This window comes from Pundamilia nyererei, unplaced genomic scaffold, assembly GCF_000239375.1.
Source record: "Pundamilia nyererei isolate P.nyererei 1_Seehausen unplaced genomic scaffold, PunNye1.0 scaffold00058, whole genome shotgun sequence".
NCBI lineage: Eukaryota > Metazoa > Chordata > Actinopteri > Cichliformes > Cichlidae > Pundamilia > Pundamilia nyererei.
In genome coordinates this window covers 1,382,859-1,402,682 of record NW_005187459.1, presented here as the reverse complement: position 1 = coordinate 1,402,682, position 19,824 = coordinate 1,382,859, and the positions used below count along the sequence as shown (strand labels likewise).

The window sequence follows — 19,824 nt, the reverse complement described above, 5'->3', positions numbered from 1 at the left end:
AAAAAAAAAGAGTGGCTACATACACACAGGCATACATACGTATCACACGCAGCTGTAGTGTAAGTAATTGGGAGCTAGCATCTGCTGTGTGCAATTAGAATGAATACGAAGTTCACAGTGATGATAATGATAGCGGGGCAGCTCGATGGCTTAGAAAGTAAAACCATCCACATGTTGTTTTGTCCAATGTCACTCAGGTCACTGCCTCTTTCCGTCTGCCCGTCTATCCTTATTCAGCCTATCAACTACCTCCATGTTAATACTATAAAAGCAGGACTACTACGGGATTTTTTCGTGTAACAGGAGTGAGTCATAATGAGTGAAACGGTTTCTGATTGGCTTTATCAAATCCTGCTGAACATCCCATATGAAATTCAATACTGTCCACTAATATTAGCACAGGATGGTTATGGAGTACACCAGATTGAATAGGTTACAGGGCGTTAAAAAATATGGCTGCCATTCATAGTATGCACTCACCCACGCACACAGTCTACACACACATCCTAGAGTGAGTGGGATGTAAGGATGCCCAGGTGTTGGCATAGCTAATGAAGCATGGCGCCACCTGGTATTCAGAATAATGACCTGTGACACACACCCATCTCTATCAAACATCTGTCTGGAACAAGGGCACAGAGAGGGGCAGGAGACCGGAGAGTCAGGAGAAGGAGGGGAAAAGAGAGGTGGAGGTAAAGAAGACAAATGAGGGAAGATGAAACAGATGAGACTGAAATGTGTCTCTTACCTTCAGCATACTGCAGCAGAAGAAAAACTGTGTCTTCTGAGACAACAAACTTTCTCAGCTGCACCATGTGGGGCACAGAGCGAGGCATGATGTTCGTCTTCGTCCGCCCACAGTCACTGCTTTTCCTCAAACCCTGCAATAAAAAAAAAAAATTTAAAAAAAAGATGAGAGGTGAGTCTTAAAGGGAACATATGCACTAATTCAAATAACAAGCATTTAAGTAGAAGATAAGAAAAGAGTGTGCATGAATAGGAGGAAAAAAAATGTGGCAAAGGAGAAACTTCCCATTAACCAAGTGCTAGTTATGTCCTGTGGCAACACAAAGTCACCGGATTCATCAAGCTACATACAGCACAAGAGCCGCACAAATCTATCAGCGCTACATGTAAAGTTCACATCGGGTGTGAGAGTGTGTATGCATGCATGCACGTGTGCGCACGCGTGTGTGTAGTCATTTATGCCTGCGCGGTGCGTTGGCATCTGGCACACGTCTCACACCTGAGAGCAGAGGAGCTGACAGGGACAGGCCCATTAGAATCAATTACACCAGTCACACACAGGGGCTTCTGGCACACTTCACACTTACAGTCAGGACGACGAGGATGCAGGGCAAAAAACCCACACCACAACATAACGCGCGCGCACACACACACACACTAGACTTACTTTCAGGATGAAAGTCTCTTGTGTTCTCTTGTCCATGACCAGAAGAACCTGCAATAGAAGAGTACCATTAATTGCAGGACACGAAGAGACATATGCAGACTAAGATGATGTAGTGGTTATGTCCTCCAAAGCAGTTTTTTTTTTTTTAATGACCGGGTCAGGACACACATAAGGTTTACTAAGAGATTAATGCAGGCCCCTAAATTACACTAAATTGACACTACTATGTCAGATCCTGTTGTGCCAACCAAACAGTCTCAGCGATATTATACAGAAAAACAAGAATCAACAGAGCTTTAAAGGATATAAAAGACCTAAATATTCTTGGAAATATTCTAGCAAATCTGGCCATTCCTTGGTCCTTAAAAATATTCAGAACAAAGTGAGAGTCACTTATAACTCTGTTTATATACAAGACTGAGCATCAATTTTAGAGAACATGTGCTGTCTAAAACATGTCACCACAGAGCTATGCAATTTGTCATGACAGAGGCAGTAATTACTAGCAGTGTCATCACTAAACTGTCAGATGTCAACAGAAAGGGAAAGCAAATTCTTTTTTCCCCCATTTAATTTCCCTGTTCTTTTTCCACTTTCCCCCTTTTTCCTTCCTGAGATCTTCATTTTCTCCCTTCTTCCTCATTTCTCCCTTCCTCTCTGACATCTCCATCGCTCGTTTACTCCCTCCCTGTCTCAGGGGAGAGCTTGAGCATATGTGTGCGACCCAGTGTGTGTGTGTGTGTGTGTGTGTGTGTGTGTGTGTGTGTGTGTGTGTGTGTGTGGGGTGCATGTGTATGTTTTGAGAGTGCGTTCTCTCCATGTGACCCTGACTGGGACCAAACAGGTGCAGGCTAAATGGATATGAATGGAGCAGTGAGTAAACAGAGTGGCGGTGCTAGCCAGGGTGCTAATATAATTAAGAAACAAACATCAGGGAAGGGGGGAGATAGATAGGAGGGGTGGGTGAGGCGGTGCTGGTGGGGGCAGCAGGGTGAGGACCTCTCTCCATCTGTCCCCGCTGTCCCCATTTAAAGTAAAAGGAGGAAGGAGGAGGGGGTGGAAATAGATAAGAGGAAAGAAAACACCACTGCTGGATAACTTCATCTTTGATTGAGGTTTTTTTTTTTTGTTTTAACGCCTCAAAGACTTCTGACATATTGTGTATTTTGAGTGCACCTCAGTGGAGTTATACATGTTGGTATTGTGTCAACGTTTTCCTTAGGGTTTGTTGTTGTGTGTGCGTGTGTCTGAGTGAGTGTGTAGGATGAGCATCATTGATTCAGTGTTGTGTGTCGCTCTCTGAGCTGCTTGCCAAGTCATTTCATGGCTGAGTGGAGAAGTTGCTTCGCCGGCAGCTGGTTGAGAGGACCAGCAACCCAAACTGACCTTGTGGTAGTCATAACTGATGCTAAACATACACACACTCAGCCCTTACCATACATCCAGTAAATCTACTGTGTTTTATTACCCCTGATAAAAGAGATGGTCAAAGAAGTAAAGGACACACAAGGAAGAGAAATCTGGAGTTGGATAACATCCATACTCTGGGTCGAATGTCTGCTAGCCCTGAGTGTAATTATTTTGTGAGAATTCTGCTATCAAATTATATGAATGTGTATTTTAATGAAATGTGTTTTCATTAAAAAATTACTTGGTAGAAAAAAGGCAAACTGGTGATTGGGTGAATGAAACAACACTTAAATGAAGTCATACAGTCAGCTTGGAGGATGCAACACTTGTAAATTGAAAGCATACCTTATCTATGACCCCTAACACCCTGTAAGCTCTCAGCTCCTCAGATGGACTCTGCTGCCCTCCTCTGTTCAAAGAAGAGCAGCACTGTACCCCAAAGGCCTTGAAAAGAAAAACCTTTCAGTGTTTCATACATATGCAATTAAATCATTCATTCAAAAAGATAAACTTATTTCCTTTAATCATTTAATCAATTCATTCACAAACTTATGATGTTTTCACTGCAGTGCGTGTGAGGAACCTGGTAGATGCATGCATATAAAGAACATTTGTGTAATACAATACAGAAAGCCTATGAACCAGCATTTCACTCCCACTCACCACTGTTTGTGTTGACCCTTGACCCATGTTGCTTCTCAGATACTGACTAGATATTTGCTCTGCACGCATCAGATATTCGGCAGTCTTCTTTTTCACGGCCTCTCGCCGTGTAGCACTTGGCTCACCTAAAGAAAAAAATGTAATTAATATTTTTTTAACAAAGTAGATCGAATAGAGTGGAGTCTAAAGTTAAAAGCATGGAATTTAAATCGCTTACAAAGTAAAAATGACGCATTTATGCTTAATAGATCCTTTTTAAGGTACATTTGTAGTGAAATTTTAACAAATTGGACTGTTTCCGGACAATACTTTTTCTGCATTTCAATAACTGCCAGTCTACAACATCAAAGAAAGAGTTCTAGGTAAGTTCCTGAGCCCAAGTGTCACTCAACTACTATGAGACCATATAGAAATTTATTGAGCTCTTGGTCAAACTAACCTTGCACGCCTTGCAGCAGCAAGTCAACTCCACTGCGATAGTATGAAAAAGCTGCCTGGTAGTCCTGTTCCTTCTCCTTTTGGACAGCAAAACAAATGAGCTCACTGGCTTTGTCCAAGTAGTCTGAATTAACGTCCTTAAGGTTGCCGCCAGTGGATTTTTTCAGACTGCTGGGGAAGAGCGGTGCTCGACCTGGCCAGCTAACCTCTGGGTTAGGGGCTGAGGAGGCAGGGACCGGGGCAGGTGATGGAGTGCGACGTACATGCAGGGAGGGCAAGCGAGGGCTGCAGCTGCTGCTAATGTTGGTGGCTCCCCCTTGTGGCTGGTTTGGGGAGGTGTGACCTGAGGCCATGCCATCATCCAACTCAGCCAAAGAGTCTGTGTCCACCGCAAGGGAGGTCAAGTCGCTGTCACTGGATGGGCCTAGGAATAACAGGAATCCCGCGGTCATAACGGACAGCTACAAACATAAACCTTTAACAAAACTACATCATCATCTTCCTCTCTTTAGGGGTAGCCACAGTAGATCACCTGTCTCCATCTCACCCCATCCCTAGTATCCTCCTCTGTATGTCCTTCTTCACTACATCCACGAACCTTCTTTGTGGTCTTCCTGTTTTCCTCCTGCCTGGCAGCCCTATATTGATTGTCCAAAATTTCCACTATTCCTTCTCTGCACATGTTCAAATCATCTCAGCTCTTCCTCTCACGTACTCATTTCTAATCCTGTCTCTTCTGGTCGCTACCATCTTATAAATCTTTAGTTTCACTCTTCTGTCACAAATCACCCATGCTCACCCTCTCCATCTTGTCTTGACTCTTTTTTACACTCACCATTTATTAGATCCATATATATCCCAAAATATTTAAAGTGTGCATGTTTATTGTACATACCTCCATACTCTGATGTGAGAGTCAAATCTTCCGCCCCACTGATATCTCTCTGAACTGAAAAACATATCCAGACATCGCAAAGCAAATTTGAATTAGCACCTACTAATCAGCACCTAAGCTGAAAGGAAGACTAATAACAGGAAAGACATTCTGTGTGCAACCCTACCATCAGAGCTACAGTCTGATAGAGTGTCAGCCAGGAACTCAGAAAAGGGCTCCGCTGGTCCAATGAGCTCTGAGCCGTCATGGACCTCACCACCCTGGACAATAAAAAAATACTTCAGTCAAAAGTTTTTTGCGATTATTCTTGTCTTTCTGTCAATGTGTACTAGAATACCTTGAAGAAATCTTGGATATGCTGGCTATTGTAAAGAGCAGGGATATTAGCTGAGAACTGCAGGAGATCCTCAGAGCACTGTCTTCTTTCCTCAATCACCGAGTCATCAAAACGACCTACGACAGGCACACACAGATGCAAAAAACATACATAAGTGATGCTTCCATTACGCAAGTGATTATACTGTATTTATTATAACTAGTGCCTGCTTACAGTATAATAACACCAAGCTATCTGAAGTGGGCAAATCCATCTCTACAAAGCAGGGCTGCAACGATGCGTCGATATAATTGATGACTTCAACTATGAAAATTTGTCACCGTGGAATTTTATTCTCGACGCATCATGTTCTAAAACCATGCACTAAAGACGTTACATATAAAACGCATGGAAAAATCTGGAAATCAGTTTTTGACACAACACCGGCACCCTGGAGCTGTGACGTCGACTGAATGGGTCAGTTTTAAGCAGTCAAGTTAGTGCATTGCGTTAATACCTTGTTTGTGTTCATGTGTGTACAGTAATGTTTATATTAGCTTACCTGTCGGAAACTTTTCATGGATGATGCTTGCTAAGCGAACACTGTTTCAGTTTTGTTGGCTAGTAAGTGAAATGCGATAGAAAACCATTAAACAGCAGTAGCTACACTGTCTCCTAGTTTCTTTCTCACATCAATATCAGGATTAAACAGTGTAATTGGTATTGATCACTACACCATCTGAGAAACTATGAAATAAAACCAAATTTGTGATTTGGTTTTATTTCTAATTCTGTTTTGTTCAGCTTTCCTAGTATTAAGCAAAGGCGTATAGATGAGTTTGTCCTGAGAAGAGGCTCTTGCACCTCTCAAATGACTGAAGTCATGACAGAGAGGATCCTCAGCATGATTATCAGCAGCTGGGGACATCATCTCAAAGATAACAGTCCAGAGCATTTTCACTGCAATCGTGCATTCATGAATTAAATCATCTGTGAACTTTGCAAATTTTTTTCATTTTGGACTGGAAAAAAAATCTTTATGATTTAATTTTAAACTTTATTTAAACTTATGGACAGAAGCCATTTTTAGTTTCCTATTTGCACATAACTTTTTTTTTGCCAAAATACTACTAACACTTTAATTTGTATTACCTAATTTTTTATTTATTTAATTTTTATTCTCACAGAGTTCCTCTTGAGTAATGTTTAAACACATTTGATTATTTTCAAAATCCTTTGTTTCCTGTGTCATTATTTTAATTTGCTGTGGGACGAGACAACAATGTAACAGCGGGAATAAGAGTTATTGAAATAATCGTTGACCGATTAACTAATCAAAAAAAAAAAATTGGCAGATTAGTCGACTAACAAAATAATCTTTAGTTGCACGCCTACTACAGAGTCTAACACTCACATTTTTCTTTGTTCAAAATCTCAACAACTCAAAGATGAGGTACTGTAGGATTGAAAGAAATCTCACAGAAGAACAAAACTGTAGAGGAGTAATTCTGTCAATCAAGACAAGCTTTCGCTCTGGATAATTTTAGGGCAAATGTGTGACACAGAGGAATAGAGAAAGTCATCTTCTTACCAAAGACCTTGGCCTTAGCAAAGGGAGGAAACAGCTCTGATTGGCCACATGCATTCTTGTGCAGCTGCCAGAGATTCTGATGGAGTTTCCGGAAATCACTGTATCTCTTCCACACCGTTATCTACAGAAAGACAGACACAGAAGACACAGATAAATCAATCATTTGGGGTTTAAAGATCTATCTATCTTTAATTGAATGGATTATGATTATTATCGTTGACTGAACAAAAGCAGCTGATTTTCTACTTGTTTGTAAATGCAAGCTCATTGTCACCGATAATGCTATTAAATCACTGCTATCTTGTTAAACTCAAAAATAGCTAACATAACAACCAGAGTACTCCACAGCCTTTAACTCCAGAGACTTTTCCCTCATGTGACTGCTACTAGGCCAAAACATAAATCAATGTAGTCCACATTTTGCTGTCATCTTGTGTTTCGAAACTTTAAATACAAGCCACAACAACCAGAATGAAGCAGTTACTTAGTGGAATAAAGAAAAGAATAATGGCCACATATTGAGATGCTACTGTGGTGTGCGGAAATTTTAGGCTGCTGGATGGTGTGGGGAAAAACTAGGCCAATCACATCCTCCAAAAAGGAACATTACTCAGTAATGGAGGTATGTGTGTTTCTGGCAAAACATCTCTCTGTCTCTTAGAAACACATACAGTAATTGACATCATGCCTGTTGCATTAGCACTGGTTGTGGGCTTAACTGCATTCCTCAGTGTGTTTGAAATGTAAGACAGCATGCATGCACAACACAGACAAGTATGGTTGGTTAAATGCTCTGTAAAACCGTGTAAAATGAGCAAAATAATTAATGAGTAACTTCGGTGGATTTCTGTCCATACCAAGGCATATATAGATAGTAAGCATTTAGATTAAAATAAATAGTGCAAAAGTTAGATATGAACAAGTTTCCAGGTGTAGGCCTAATTATCTGTAAACTACATTTCACAATGTTTCTGGTTAAAAGACCTAAGCTTCGGTTTCAGGATATAATGTGTAAAGAAGCCATAAAGCCAGATTCTGAAATTCATGAATTAAAATGAGTAAAATGAAATATCTGAAACTGAAATATCTCCTTGCCATTATTTTTGGATGAGAAATACAGTAGCCCCTGTCTTGGTATTTCTCAGTTGTCAAAGGTAAAGAAGCATTGACCACTCAAAAAATGGATTGAAAAAAAGCTGCATGTCTTACCTCTTGGACATCCTCTGGGTTCTTCCTGGAGATTATCTGTGTGAAAGAGGGAGAAGAGAAAATCCATGTGAGTGATCCCCATCTCTTGCTAGAGCAACTTCCTTGCAGGGCTGTCACAAGTATGCGCAGGGACAAGGCTCTGAGTGTCACAATGACGGCATTATGTACAGTGACGGAAGTCTCGAGTGTTAGAACGAGACATCACCCAGAGTCATAACAAGGACAGCAGCCAGACAAAGACACTCAGCCTGCCCCAGTCCAGTTTTTACAATGCGAATGTAGCAATGTGATCGCTTAAGTGCTGATTAATAATCAGATAAACTCAATCATCAGTAGGCACGCTGCTCTACGTATCTCACCCTATTCCTAGCATCCTCCTGTCACACATCCATTAATTTTTTCTGTAGTTTTCCTATTTTATTCCTGCCTAGCAGTTCTAAATTAAGCACCCTTTGCCCAATATATCCACTATCCTTCCTCTGCATAAGTACAAACCATTTCAGCCTTGCCTCTAAACAACCCAAGCTAGTCAGTCCCTGTGATATAATCATTTCTAATCTTGTCCATCCTGGTCACTACCAATGAAAATGTTAACATCTTCAGCTCTGCCTTCTCTCTTTTTGTCAGTTCCACTGTCTCCAAACCTAAACCTAATCTCCAACTTTCTAAACCTTCCCTCTGACATTTACTGCTATCCTCCTGCCAGAAATCTCCACTGGCACTCTCCACCCACTCCACCCAGCCTGCACTCAGATGCTTTAGATGGTTGACCCCAGGTATTTAAACTCATCCACCTTTACGAACTCTGCACCTTGGAGCTTCACTGTTACACTTGCCTCCTCCTCATTCGTACACACGTATTGTGTTTCGGTTCTGCTCAACATGCGGATCATAAAGTACTTCATCTTTAACACAGAAGTGTTAAATAGTTTTGTTAGCTGAAAATGTAGCGAAACAAAAGAACGAGTTGCCACCTCCTGAATATCTGTGTATCACAACACTATACATAACATTAACTTAGTTGCTTAGCATCAAACCATTAACACCCGGGTTAACTCTGGGTCACATTCAATTCGCCTCAAATCGACAGTGTAAGTTAGCAAATAGAAAGCATGTATTTTGAAACAAGAGAGGGTATGAATGTGCCCATTAGCTACACATATGTTCTCAAAAGCTGTCGCCACTTTTAATTCACCGCCACACGGTTAACCTGACGTTTTTATTTGGGTCCCTTTATAATCACAACAGCTTGGCTAACACTGCTAGCTATTGACACCTAGCATTAGCCTAGCCTTCCCAGTGCTCATCGTCTATTTACTTACCCTTGCAGTGACTTTGTACACAGTGTAGCCTTTCTGGTGCTTCTTGGGATCTGTAACAGTATAAAACCGAGCAAGTTCTCCTCTGTCCCGCTGCGATATCATTCTGATATTGACAACATTGCCGAAGCTACCAGCCGGCTAGCCGTCCACATTCATTCTCTGACTGCACAGTCAGTAACATGCAGACAAATAAATCAGAGCGCCCCCTTTAGGAAAGCAACTGAACTGTAATCTTTGTCTACGGAAATGGCAGTTCAATTTGCTACCGGTGCATTTCTTTATTCCGTGAGTGATCAGATTTTTTTTTAAACACAGAAATTAACAATTAGACATTAAATCAATAGAATATATGTCACCAAACAGAAAGTCATTTTTTTGTGCAACATGGGAAGCATATTATGTCATGTACACTTGATCTGTAATTAACTGTTAATCTTAACAACCAACATTTGGATTTAATAATACAGAAAGTTCTGATCTACTCAATTAGCAAATAGTAATGCAATAAAGGAAACATAAAAAACTGCATTCATACTGAAAATCATGCAAACTTTTATTATTATTTCAGAAACAATAAATGTTTTTATTGCTGCTGTGGTAGAGACAGTATCTCAGCTTACAAACTGAAGTTGTGCTTCAGTATTAATGGCTTAATATGTGTAATGTAAATATCCCTGTCCCTGTGCTTAGTATGAAAATCAATCAGGTGCTAAAGAAAATGACTGTGATTAAAATTTAACAAGAAAGATAAATGATATCATAAAAAGAGAAACCAAAAGCTTGGAAAATCTGATGTAATGTCGATACAGTAAAGATTTGAACAACTCTGTCTTCCTTTATAGGGATTGCAACTGGCTCTATTGCCAATGCCTGGGCTACATTAATATAATCCAGAGTAGCACAAGTATGATTCCTGCAAGATTCACAATCCAGGATGTGCTGAATCTGTTTGAAGTGTTTCTAATCTGGCAAGCAGCAGGTGTCTTCATCAGATCCCTTACAGTGCCATTTGGGAAAAGGCTTGCATTGTGCTGCAAATAAAAAAAAAGATAATCACAATAACACTTTTTTTTTGCAGTTAAAAAACAATGAAATATCTTGCTTTTTTGTCAGTGACTTCCACTTAAATGCCACATACTGTAGAGAAAGACAAATAAAAGCTCCAACTTTGTGATTATGCTGTGTTTATCATATTTTGATCATAAACCATAAGAACCATTTATAAAATCTTAAATACGCATGCATAGATGTGTGTGACAGTATAGAAGCCTGGCTTACTGGCCAGTGAAATTGTATTATAAAAATTAACACTCCAAAGATGCTTAGCATAAATGCAAAATGGCAACAATACAGAACAGATGTAGAGGAGGACACAATGTTAGATAAAAATAAATACATGTAAAAAACAAAAACAATAGGTCAAATGTTAATGATGGGATCACGTTCACATTCATATTATTTCCTGTACTTTAATAACCCAGCCACTATATGTCTGAAGTTGTAAAGAAACAAGCTTATTGATATAAACATTTTATATAACCTATAAATAATAAAATATAACGTGTTGTCGGTGCCAGTATCTGTCTTTTAATCTTCAAAAACATTTGATTAAATCCCACAGGAAAAAAAGAACAGTATCAAATAACTAAGACTGATACTTACATTACTGTTTATGATTACTTGATATTGCGGTGCCTTCTTTAACATCATTTCATACTCAGTGATCTTATCCATGGGTATTCTGTCAAAAATCAGTATATTGCTAGTTTACTCAAATGCATATGTATGGGGGAAAAAATCAAAAGGGTGGCTGAAGCATCAGAGCTTACTTCTCTGCGTCTATCAGCACTCCTTTGGTATCTGGAATGCTAACGCATGAGGTGATGTTGATCACAGGGTAGTAGAACAGGAAAGCAAGGCACATCTCATTGGTAGTTGCTAACCCCATCTGAAAGGAGCATGCATTAGAGATTCAATGCAGTCTAACTTGCTTTCATGGTGTAAAATGATTGCGAGATCTTCTTCTTCCAGCTGCTCCCTTTAGGAGTCATCACAGTGGATCATTCTCCTCTGTCACACCAACCCTCTGCATCTCTTCTGAGGTCTTTCTCTTGTTCTCCTTCCTGGCAGCTCCATCTTCAGCATCCTTTGTCTGATAAATCAACTGTCCCTCCTTTGCACATGTCCAAACCATCTCAGCCTTGTCTCCAAACTGTTCAACCTGAGCTGTCTCTCTGATGTACTCATTTCTAATCTTGTCCAGTGTGGTTCCTGATGAAAATAATAGAATCTTCAGCTCCAGCTCTTTTCTTTTTGTCAGAGCCACGATCTCCAAACCATACATGACAACAGGCCTCATTATGATGTATGGTTTGAAGATTGTGGTTTTCAAGGTTTACCATCTTGTAAACTTTCCCTTTCACTGTTGCTTCAATCACAAATCATTCCTGACACTCATCTCCACCCCACTTGCCCTCTATTCCTGTTTAACCCCAGGTGTTTAAGCTAGTTCATTTTCACTACCTCTACTCCCTGCAGTTTCACATGTAACAGATGTCTCCCTCTCATTTACAGATATATATATTTTTTTTATTCATCTTCGCTCCAGAGCACACCTCCAGGTCTCCGCTTGACTCCCTATCCTCACTACAGATCACATATCTTTTGATATTATTATAATGAATAGGAAGGAACACTTTGTTCATATCTGTATGCTTCTTGATACAAGGATTTTGCTGCTATGGGAAGCAGTACATATTTAACAGTCATAATCACAGCTGAACATTGTGCATTACATGTCATTTCTAAGATATGGATGCAAAAACTAGTAAACCACTTGTTTGTTTAAGGTTACTTGTGCTACATTTTTTTTCTGGTTTCACTCAGGCAGTCTTGATTTCCTTCAAGCCATATGATGACACAAGGTCATACACTACTAACCCACCTTAGTGACTGAAGCACGATTGGTAGTATTGTAGGTGCACTCCACTACAATTTCATCCCCCTGTAGTGGAAGGAAAAAACCATAGACAGCTAATTGTTTTCCATTTTTCTCTATTGTGTTCATAAATGTGCATGGAAGTAATGAACCCTTACCTGCTTGATTGTCTTTATGCTTCCCAAACTGACAGCCTGTTGTAGATCAAAGTTGTAGTTTTCATCTATGCCCAAAAAATCTATCTGTCGTTCATTTCTGCAGTGGGATGCACCGGGAAAATCAACTCTAAATTCATGCAGACGACATTGATTGCTGTTGAGCCGCATAGAGTCTGCCTTTTTTTTGTTTTTTACCTGAAGTGGCCAGCTCTGACTTTCGTCCCAGCCAAGTGAGTGTGCAAGAACACAGCAAACACTTGAAGATCAGGCACAGGGTTCAAAAACTATGGGAAGGAGAAAAAAAAACTTTTACAGACTTTTTAAATGCATCTTGGAATCCATATTGCAGAGGTGCATACCTTTGAAAAGTAAGCAGTGTTGCATATTCCGTAGGTGTGGAACTGGTTAGCTTTTGGAGGGATATCGTACTTCATTCTTCCTGGTAAGACACCTGTAGTCATAATGCCCACATCATGCTGCCGTAGCTTTGCAGTATAGTGTAATCTTAATCCTGAGCTGTCTTTAATGCCTGTAGAGAGAAAAAGAACAGTCAAATACTACTACTACTACTACTACTACTACTAATAATAATAATAATAATGATATTAAAGTTAAGTAAATAAATTCAAGATCATAGGAAGCATATTAAATTTTTGACAAACATAGTTGGATACTGGGTGTCAAAGTGCCTCAACACTTTAACTAGATTGCCAACCTAACTGGGTGTTTTGGTGGTGGCAATGGAAAGCACAGCATAACACATCTGTGCCGCAGTGTTTAAACATGGCTCCCCCCACTCTAGCTGGGAGCCGGTTTTCTCCCAGCGTTGGTATGTAAGATTAAGATTAATGCTACCCGTTTTAGTCTGAGGCATCTATCCATCCATTTGCTTCTGCTTATCCTTTTCAGGGTCACGGGGGGGTTCTGGAGCCTATCCCAGCTGTCATGGGGCGAGAGGCGGGCTACAGCCTGGACAGGTCGCCAGTCTGTCGCAGGGCTAACACACAGGGACAGACAACCATTCGCGTTCACACCTATGGGCATTATTATAGATTTTTCAATTAACCTATCCCCACAAACGGCATGTCTTTGGACTGTGGGAGGAAGCCAGAGTACCCATGCAAACACCCCACAGAAAGACCCTGGCCTGATGGTGGAATTGAACTCAGGCCCTTCTTGCTGTGAGGCAACAGTGCTAACCACCATGCCACATAGTCCGAGACACTTTCAGAATAATTTCTAAATCTCAAAATTATTCCTTTCTGGTTAAATTAAGGTTAAAACCAAAAATGGTGTTTGAAGGGGTTTGTGGCAAAAATTAAGGCTTCTATCAGGCCAGAAATGTTTCATCATAGTGAAAGATGAACATTTAGAACAACTCTGGATTAATTTTCAGTGACACTTTAAAATAATCCAGATCAATGCGGCAACCTCACTGCAGAGGTCAAGGGGTCATATTTCTCTTTTAACTTGTCCTTAGTTTTAATGAACTCACTATTTACCTTCTTTCCTCTCTGGGTTATTGTAATGGATTTCCAGCCTATAGAATGCATCGCTCTTCTCTCCTCCAATGGGAATTCCCACATTTTCCGGAAGCTCGTACACCTGAAGATTTAGAGATGAATTGTAGGAGAACTGATGTAACACTGGCACAGAAACAACACACCCTAGAAAAAAATGATGTGATGTAAACTTAATTTAAAAAAAAAAAAAACAGTCCTACAAACTCAAGTTAATCTAATATTTTCTCCCATTTTAGTCAGTTCAACTTATTATTTTTGATGAACTTTAACTATTTTGGATATTAAGTACCCGCTACATATAAAAATATAAATAAACTTTACATTTTGTCTGACTTGTTTTTGAGTTTTCAAAGTTGATGTTTGACTTTTGTTTATTTAAAAAAACGATTATAAAAGCGAACAATAAATATTGAGTTTTGCTAAACTGAAACAGTGACTCTGTTGTACTCGTTCCTCGTAAGTTATGTCAGCTTATTCACACGGGTGTCATAAACGAAAACTAAGTTCTTGTTACTAAATATTTATGAATTCAATTATTAAACAATTTTACTTTTATTTTAGACAAACGGTACATGTCAAATGCAATCAAAATATTGGAGTTCTGATAAGGTCCAACTGTTAAGTTAATAAACTTCTGCTAACTTCTTTAGGTTTACAGTGTACAGTCTCTCTCACCCCGCCTCCCACTCCCCAAGAAGCCACTATTCCAAAGCAGCTGTCTCCTATGTCTCCAATGTAGCATGGCTTGTCATAAGGCTCTGTCACTTTGGGGGGACAATGGTACAGCAGCATATGATGAATGAGGTCAAGGTGCTCGATCACGGGCTCGATCTGAGGTAAATTAGGAGAACGAGGTTGAAATAAACATAAAAATCACAATGACAGCATATAAATTCATAAAGTCTACTTGGTTGTGACACTTTTTTTATTAGTTTATTTATGCTTACGCATACATCAATGTGGGTGTGCTTTTATATGCATTTTAATTACCCAATCAGACACAAATGAAAGAACAGTGACGACAGAAACATAAAGAAATAATGCTTACCTGGTAAATATGATGTTTTGTATTTAACTTTGGGAACTGCATAACTTTGCAGTGATAGTAGGTAGTGTTGGAAGGGACTATGATCTGTAAACAACAAATATAAAGGTAACTAAACAACAAACAATACGATATTTCTGATCTGACTGTTATTGTCAGTAATTCTTACGTTGTCCACCGTAGCACTAAGATAGCTGGAGTTGGTTGGGATGGACTTTGGCATATAGTTCAGTAGATTTACTTCTTTGGTGCCTCGTTTGGACATGTGGTAAGAGATCTCATCTGTTTTCCCATAGGCAAAGATGAGTTTGATTGGCTGAGCCTGAGAGAGAGAGATGGTAATTTAGGTCAGGCAATATGATCCCTTACACAGTATAGAAGCAATACAGTACAATACATTCTTGTGGAAGGTGATATTGTGAGAGGTTTCTGATTATTAATATCTTTTTATACCTTGTAAAATAACTTAACATGTTACATAAAGTGATTTAATGCCCTGACTGTGTAGATTTCTGTGCCACTGCAAAGGTGTACTATAATCTTTGAGTCTAGGAACTGTGTAGCATTTCATGTGTTCAAAATGAAATCATGCCATTGTATTCTTCTGGAAACCCAGGGCAATGTGTGGAGGAAAAAAAGCCCGGGGAGCCTAACAAAAGAACTGGAATTGCAGATTGTAGACTGTGAAACTTGAGCATTAGACAGAGAATTACATCTATGGCAACAAAGAAGGAAAACAGAGAAAAGGGTACAACAAAGAGACTTAACTTGTGTTTCAGGCTCAGACAACAAAGTCTAATTTTGGTGTCATATGAGACCTATAGATGTGGTATGAAGAGAGAAACGTTGCACCTCTTCTCAGCATGATTCACTTGTTTGTTTTTATGTTTTTATGGGAACTATTTTGTAAAACAAAACAAAAAAAACAAAACCTTCATTAGACAAAATTAAAAAAAAAATTGTGATGGCTGTGTCACACTAATCCCACACATGCAGACTGTGATAAGGGGAAAGAAAAAAAGAAAGAAAGAAAAGAAACAAGCAACAAAATAGTTACAGTGATCTGGAAGTCTTTATCATCACACGTTTTAATAGGCCTCTTAAAGGTCATGACGGTTTGCCCCTCATTTTCCCGCATAGAGAGGAGAGTGTAGCTCTGCTGTGCATCCTCTAGAGGCATGGAGTTGCCCGTGGCGTATCGATCCTAATGGAAAAAAACAACAGCAGAAAGCCAGACATTAGTCTCTGGCACTGTTAGGTGTGTCCTTTTGAAAGCTCACTTACAAAAGTTGTGTGGTGTGAAAAAGGGTTTGCCCACGTCTTGATTTCTTTTTTTTTTTGTATGTTTGTCACACTTAATTGTTTCAGATCATCAGACAAAGTTAAATATTAGAAAAAGATAACACAAGTAAACACAAATGTAGTTTCTAAATTAAGCTGTTTATTAGTAAGGGGAAAATCAAAACCTGCATGGTGATTCCTCTCTATAAACCTAACAACTGGTTGGGCCAGCCTTAGCAGCAACAACTGCAATCAAGAGTTTGCAATAAATGTCCATGAGACTTCTACAGCGCTGTGGAGGAATTTTGGCCCACTCATCTTTGCAGTATTGTTGTAATTCAGCCACACTGGAGGGGTTTCAAGTATGAAATGCCTTATTAAGGTCATGCCACAGCATCTCAATCGGATTCAGGTCAGGACTTTGACTAGACCATTCTAAAGTCTTCATTTTGTTTTTCCTAAGCTATTCAGAGGTGGACTTGCTGGTGTGTTTTGGATCACTGTCCTGCTGCAAAACTCAAGTGTGCTTCAGCTTGAGGTCACGAGGAGATGACTGTAATTCACGGTTCCATTTACCACAGCAAGTCTTCCGGGCCCTTACGTAGCAACACAACCCCAGACCATCACACTACTACCACAGAATTTACTGTTGGTATGACGTTCCTTTTCTGAAACGCTGTGTTACTTTTACACCAGATGTAACAGAATACACACTTTCCAAAAAGTTTAATTTTGACTCATCAGGCCACAGAATATTTTCCCAAAGATCTTGGGGATCATCAAGATGTTTTCCGGCAACACTGAGACGAGCCTTTCTGTTCCTTTTGCTCAGCAGTGGTTTTCATCTTGGAATTCTGCCATGAAGGCCACTTTTGCCCAGCCCCATTTTTAGTGGAGTCACTAACCTTAACACTGACCTTAACAGAGGCAAGTGAGGTCTGCAGGTCTTTAGATGTTGTTTTGGTTTCTTCTGTGACCTCCTGGAAGGGTCATCAGTGCACTTTTGGAGTAATTTTAGTAGGCTGGCCACTCTGGGGAAGCTTCACTACTGTTCCAAGTTTTCTCCTTTCGTGGATAATGGCTCTCACCATAGTTCACTGGAGCCCCAGAGCCTTAGAAATTCCTTTATATCCCTTTCCAGACTGATAGATGTCAGTGACTTTGTTTCTCAGCTTTTTCTTTGGATCATGAAATGTTTTGTTGAGATCTCCTAGCCCGCTTCAGTTTGTCAGACAGGTTCCATTTAAGTGATTTCTTGATTCAGCAGGTCTGGCAGTAATCATCCCTGGGTGTGGCAGTGACACTGAACTCAGCTTTGTATAACATGTGGTTAATCACAGTTAATTTGTGATTTAACAAGGTGTGGGCCATCACTTTTTCACACAGGGCCATGTAATAATAAGAAAACAGGAAGGTGGCAAGCACTTTTTCACACCGCTGTATCTATTTTTTCTATTTCTGTCCTTGACAAATACCGAACAGGACACAGTAACACTAAAAGCTAACACTATGCAAATCTAAAAACTAAACAAAAATTTATAATTTTCAATAGAATCCAAACTAAAACAACTGATATGAAACTGAAAAGAAAACCAAAACACAAAATTAAATTAAACAAGATGAATGAGGATGAAAGCTTCCAGCTGTTTATACTAAATAAGTAAAAATACAACAGCTGCTCATTTATAATTATTTCATAACTAACCGAGAAGTAGCTTCCACTGGATCCAACTCCTCCTATGACGATGTCTGATCCTTTCATGTCTCCGTTCGGGCTCAAACCAAAACCCACCCAGCCTGTGGTGTTGACCGCCAGCTGGAATGTAATGTCACCTGCTGGATTGTCAAAGCCCCACTTCAGGCACACCAGTTGCTCCTGGTCCAGGTACTCCATAAAGGGCATTGTGACATCCATCGCCCATGACCCTGTTGCGCAGATCAGTAGCAGGGAGAAAAAGGGAAGCGGAGAGCACATGATGTCTCTGCAAAGCTGAAAACCTTCAAACTGAGCTGAATACTAGCGGGGCTGCCAAACTCCCTCCCACCATCCAAAGACACACCTGCGTTTCGAGATCAGCTCAAGTGATAGTGGGGGGGGGGGAAAGTGCTCAGGCATTTACTGTTTGCCCTTGCTGAACAATAAAAACTGGGCTCCCTGTCACATTCTCATCCTTGTAAAACCTCACAAGAGTTTCAAACTCAACTTCTTTAAAGCCTTAGTATTAAATCCGTAATTGAATCTTTTATGTACTAGCAGTCTCCAGCCACAGTGCTTTTCATACAGCACTAAAATGTCCACAGGTAGGCTGAAGATTTCACCTACACTTTGTTTTGTTTTGTTTTGTTTTTTAACTGCCAGGCTCAGGTGATTGACATATGAATGGGTGCTAAGGAGAAGTGAAATGTATAATACTTTCTTCTCACCTACTGTCACGTTCTCATATGTCAAAGGCTTGAGTCGAGTCAAAAGAATTTCATGGCGCAGGAATGTGAATTGTGTAGTTAGTCTCTGCGTGCTGCATTCAGATCCTAAGATACAAAAGTTTTAGGTTTATTTCCTTGTTCATGTGTTATTTTTTACAGTGTGCAATCTTTAACCGTCTCATATTCTTTAGCGAACATTTCAGAGAGATTCTTCTTCTATGCAGTGGCTGAACAAATATCTAATATTTTAAGGAAAAGCACTTCACTTCAAGTAGAGTTACAACTTACATAACAACTGACTTGAGTGCTCTTACACATGACACTTCTTTGGTCATTTTACTGTGCAACTCATCCTGTTCACAGGTTCAGTTGCACAGTCTAGGTTTGTTTTGGGTTTTTTTGGTTTTTTACCAACATATGCAATGTTTTCTTAACTTGAGCACATAAGGAGAGAGGAAGATTTCTTTAGTCATCGTCATCATTGTCAGTGATAAACTGGTTGACAGCACTGATCATTGCAAACAAATATTCATAGAAGTTTTTGCATGCTAGAATTTATTGTTTGTTGGACTTTCTGTTTAGGAGAGTGAGTTGATTGATGGACAACACACACTGTCAAGGCAGTAAAAGTATATCTGGATAGAAAATCACAGAAACTGACTTCCCCAGAGCGCAGAGCTCAACATTTTTGAAGCAGTGTGAGATCATCTTGACAGAGAATGAAAGAAAGGGCGGCGAAAGAACAGCATTCAATGTCCTTCAAGAAGTCTGGAGAACTAATTCTGAAGACTACTTAAAAATCAAAAGAAAGTTTACCTGAGAGAGTTCAGGCTGTGTTAAAGAATAAAGGTTCAAGTGTATTAGAACTGTACAAGCTCTGTTTTTGTTTTTTGTCCTGTATTTCTATGTATGCTTGCACTTGTTTCACTGCAATTTCTGAGAAAAATATATTAAAAAAAAGACTTTTACACAGTGCTGTAAGTCTTTACCAATAATGATAACCAGGAAATCAGGAGACAAAATAAAAGATAATTGTAACTGACAGGCATCAAAAATTGAATTGAATTGAACTGAAAGTCTTTATTGTCATTATGCACAGTATAATGAGATTTAAAACAGTTTTTATAAAGTGCTTAGCATATTATAAAAAACTATACAATAATATAACTATACACATAATATAAATACACAGCACCG

The 19,824-nt window shown here is 39.6% G+C and overlaps 2 protein-coding genes across 3 annotated transcripts in view; both read right to left on the bottom strand.

The window, feature by feature from the left end:
• The window catches only part of rps6kc1 (ribosomal protein S6 kinase polypeptide 1), a 24,924-nt gene extending 15,448 nt beyond the window's left edge, over positions 1–9,476 (bottom strand). The window contains exons 1-11 of the mRNA XM_005734408.1: positions 9,259–9,476; positions 7,937–7,972; positions 6,728–6,848; positions 5,158–5,273; positions 4,987–5,080; positions 4,821–4,874; positions 3,927–4,349; positions 3,488–3,612; positions 3,170–3,268; positions 1,415–1,462; positions 749–881 (exon numbers count right to left, since the gene is read on the bottom strand). Coding sequence (XP_005734465.1) covers positions 749–881; positions 1,415–1,462; positions 3,170–3,268; positions 3,488–3,612; positions 3,927–4,349; positions 4,821–4,874; positions 4,987–5,080; positions 5,158–5,273; positions 6,728–6,848; positions 7,937–7,972; positions 9,259–9,360 — 1,351 coding nt within the window. The 5' untranslated portion in view covers positions 9,361–9,476. The remainder of the gene's footprint in view (positions 1–748; positions 882–1,414; positions 1,463–3,169; positions 3,269–3,487; positions 3,613–3,926; positions 4,350–4,820; positions 4,875–4,986; positions 5,081–5,157; positions 5,274–6,727; positions 6,849–7,936; positions 7,973–9,258) is intronic.
• A 382-nt stretch (positions 9,477–9,858) lies between these two features.
• Positions 9,859–18,266, bottom strand: moxd1l (monooxygenase, DBH-like 1, like). Of its 2 annotated transcripts, none has more exons than XM_005734406.1 (13): positions 17,909–18,266; positions 15,980–16,126; positions 15,092–15,244; positions 14,926–15,009; positions 14,553–14,708; positions 13,857–13,959; positions 12,714–12,883; positions 12,550–12,638; positions 12,355–12,451; positions 12,203–12,262; positions 11,088–11,206; positions 10,921–10,999; positions 9,859–10,289 (listed from the first exon to the last, which is right to left on the bottom strand). In XM_005734406.1, the coding sequence occupies exons 1-13, from the start codon at positions 18,176–18,178 to the stop codon at positions 10,134–10,136; spliced, it is 1,683 nt and encodes a 560-aa protein (XP_005734463.1). In that variant the 5' UTR covers positions 18,179–18,266; the 3' UTR covers positions 9,859–10,133. The 2 variants fall into 2 exon arrangements, with proteins under 2 accessions (XP_005734463.1, XP_005734464.1); XM_005734407.1 differs by lacking the exon at positions 17,909–18,266 and adding an exon at positions 17,121–17,331.
• Between the last annotated feature and the right edge of the window lie 1,558 nt (positions 18,267–19,824).

What these genes read in the sequence shown, in the direction of transcription:
- moxd1l (XM_005734406.1), bottom strand. Translation starts at nt 18,178, where the DNA reads ATGTGCTCTCCGCTTCCCTTTTTCTCCCTGCTACTGATCTGCGCAACA. An exon ending in TTAGTGCTACGGTGGACAAC is followed by an intron (nt 15,010 to 15,091) that starts GTAAGAATTACT and finishes TGTTGTTTACAG; the next exon opens with ATCATAGTCCCTTCCAACAC. An exon ending in TAACCCAGAGAGGAAAGAAG is followed by an intron (nt 12,884 to 13,856) that starts GTAAATAGTGAG and finishes TTCTCTCTACAG; the next exon opens with GCATTAAAGACAGCTCAGGA.